The sequence below is a fragment of the Priapulus caudatus genome, unplaced genomic scaffold (genome assembly GCF_000485595.1).
Source record: "Priapulus caudatus unplaced genomic scaffold, Priapulus_caudatus-5.0.1 Scaffold2234, whole genome shotgun sequence".
Classification (NCBI taxonomy): Eukaryota; Metazoa; Priapulida; class Priapulimorpha; order Priapulimorphida; family Priapulidae; genus Priapulus; species Priapulus caudatus.
The window spans coordinates 29638-31826 of record NW_014579295.1 but is presented as its reverse complement, the minus strand read 5'-3'; the positions used below and the strand labels follow the sequence as shown (position 1 = coordinate 31826).

The 2189-nt window shown below is 49.0% G+C and overlaps 1 protein-coding gene across 1 annotated transcript in view; it reads right to left on the bottom strand.

Annotated features, from left to right (window-relative positions):
• Nucleotides 1-880: 880 nt before the first annotated feature.
• The window catches only part of LOC106818427 (riboflavin transporter 2-like), a 3691-nt gene continuing 2382 nt past the window's right edge, over nt 881-2189 (bottom strand). Inside the window, exons 3-4 of the mRNA XM_014823136.1 lie at nt 1967-2074; nt 881-1341 (exon numbers count right to left, since the gene is read on the bottom strand). Coding sequence (XP_014678622.1) covers nt 881-1341; nt 1967-2074 — 569 coding nt within the window. The remainder of the gene's footprint in view (nt 1342-1966; nt 2075-2189) is intronic.

Genomic DNA, 2189 nt, shown 5'->3' with positions numbered 1-2189 from the left:
CACCATACAGTTTGGCGTAGCCTAGGATTTTTTAAGCGAGCGGGGGGGCACATGGGGGCCTTTACATTCGTGGAGGGGCACAATATTATAATATTTTAAACTGAGATATGTGGTTCGAACCTCTTTACTTGTTTATTACTGTTCTACGGCATCTTTTTTAATTCAATTTTTTTTTTATCAAGCATGAATTTTCAGTGGGTTGGCGGGGGCACACTGGGGAGCCACAAGAAAATTGGGGCACGTCCCCCCCCCCCCGGTCCCCCCGTACTAACGCCCCGCACCATACATCATACTAGTCGCGGCCGCACATACACATATACGCGCGATGGAATAAACCCAGCTTCGTGGCCGCACGTTAGGGCAGTGTTCTTAACGTATGTGGGTTGCCGTGTACACTTAGCCAGGTTAGTCCACAGTCAGTCCGTTAGCCGAAGAGTCAGTTAGCAGAGCAGTCACGTAAGTCAGACGTGGTAAGTCACACGTAAGTGAAGTAGAGGAACTTATAGTGCTGTAAAACATTACCTAGTCTGTATTTAGTGATTCTCGAGTAGAATAAAACCATCAAGTCGTTACCACAAAATACACGTTATCTCTACTGCGAAGTTATTCCTACTCGCCTTACGTCGCACAAGAGACACAGAGACAAGTCTGACATCTCTTTCAAGCGAAACGCAAATACAAACGAAACAACGGGTTAAGAACAATAACACAACGCAAGGTCAGAACATTACCCTACACGATCACGTGCCTATACACACAGTCGGGCATCCCCCACATGTCTCAGGAACCGTCTATAACACTGGTAACACGCCATAACACGTGTACAATACGCAGAGCACGTGTACACGTTACTAGCGCTGCGTACGCACGGATGAGTGCATCACACCAAATATGTCAGGATGGCCACACACCGCGGGGGGCCGCCGCGGGGGAGCTGATGGCGGCGGAGGCGGGGGAGGCACGTGAGGAGGACGAAGCTGAGGAAGCTGACGCAGAGAAGACCCGTGATGATCGTGTAGAACATGTCGACGCCAAACCGCGTGGACGCCATCGGCGTCTGCAGCGACCACTCGCTGCCGTTGTTCGCGAGCGGCGACGACACGTTCACGCAGTTCGACGATGTTCCGCCGCCCTGCACTAGCGCCACCACGCTGGGGAGGAGCGCGCTGAGGCCCATGCCGACGAAGAGAGCGGTGATGTACTCGTGGCGGTAGCGCGCCATGAAGGGCAGGAAGACGATGTTCGACGTCGTGTTGCAGATCGCGATGAAGAACATCAGTATGAACAACGCGGTGCTGTGGTCCTCGCCGCCGATCACCGTCGTTCGCTGCCAGAACAACGCTGCAACGCGAACAACGATATTAGGACCCGTATCATGACACGCAAGCTGCGACATGCCACGGCAGCGAAATTAGAACTCATCTCACGACATGCATACTGTGATGCGCCATAGCCATGAAATTATAACCCGTATCATGACATGCAGACTGTGACATGCCATGGTAGCCTAAATTGAAACCCATATCATAGCATGCAGACTGTGACATGCCATGGTAGCCAAATCAGAAGGCATGTTTTGACATGCACATCGTGATATACCCCGCCACAATGAGCAGGTTATCAATAAAATCATTTCTGCCAATATTTTATGAATAATTATTTTGATATAGCAAGCCACGATTATTTGAATACACTTTAGGCATTATATTATTTAGACACCAGCCATAGGTGGCAGGACAATTCTACATTTTAATAGCCGATTCAAGAGTGACTTTGCTCAATTGATATGCGTGACGTTCTCTATCGAATACAGTCAAACCTCGGTTATCCGAACATCAATTATCCGAACAAGATCTCAAGGTCCCGTGAATAGTTAACCTTTACTTACAATCAGATCAGTTATCCGAACAAAATACTCCCTGCCCGTCTCGTTCGGATAATCAAGGGTTAACTGTACGTGACTCACCCACGCAGAAAGTCGCCACAATCTGTATGATGAGGATCCCATAGATAATGGGCTGAGCCTTCAAGCTGCCTGGCTTTACAGTGTTCACCACAGTGAGAATTACTGCGCCTGAAACAATCAAACGAATATCTACCAAAATGCTCGCCGGCAACAGCAATTACATGTTTGCCATAACGCAGACCTGCGACTTTTTCATGCAACTCGACAGCGATTCTAGAATCAC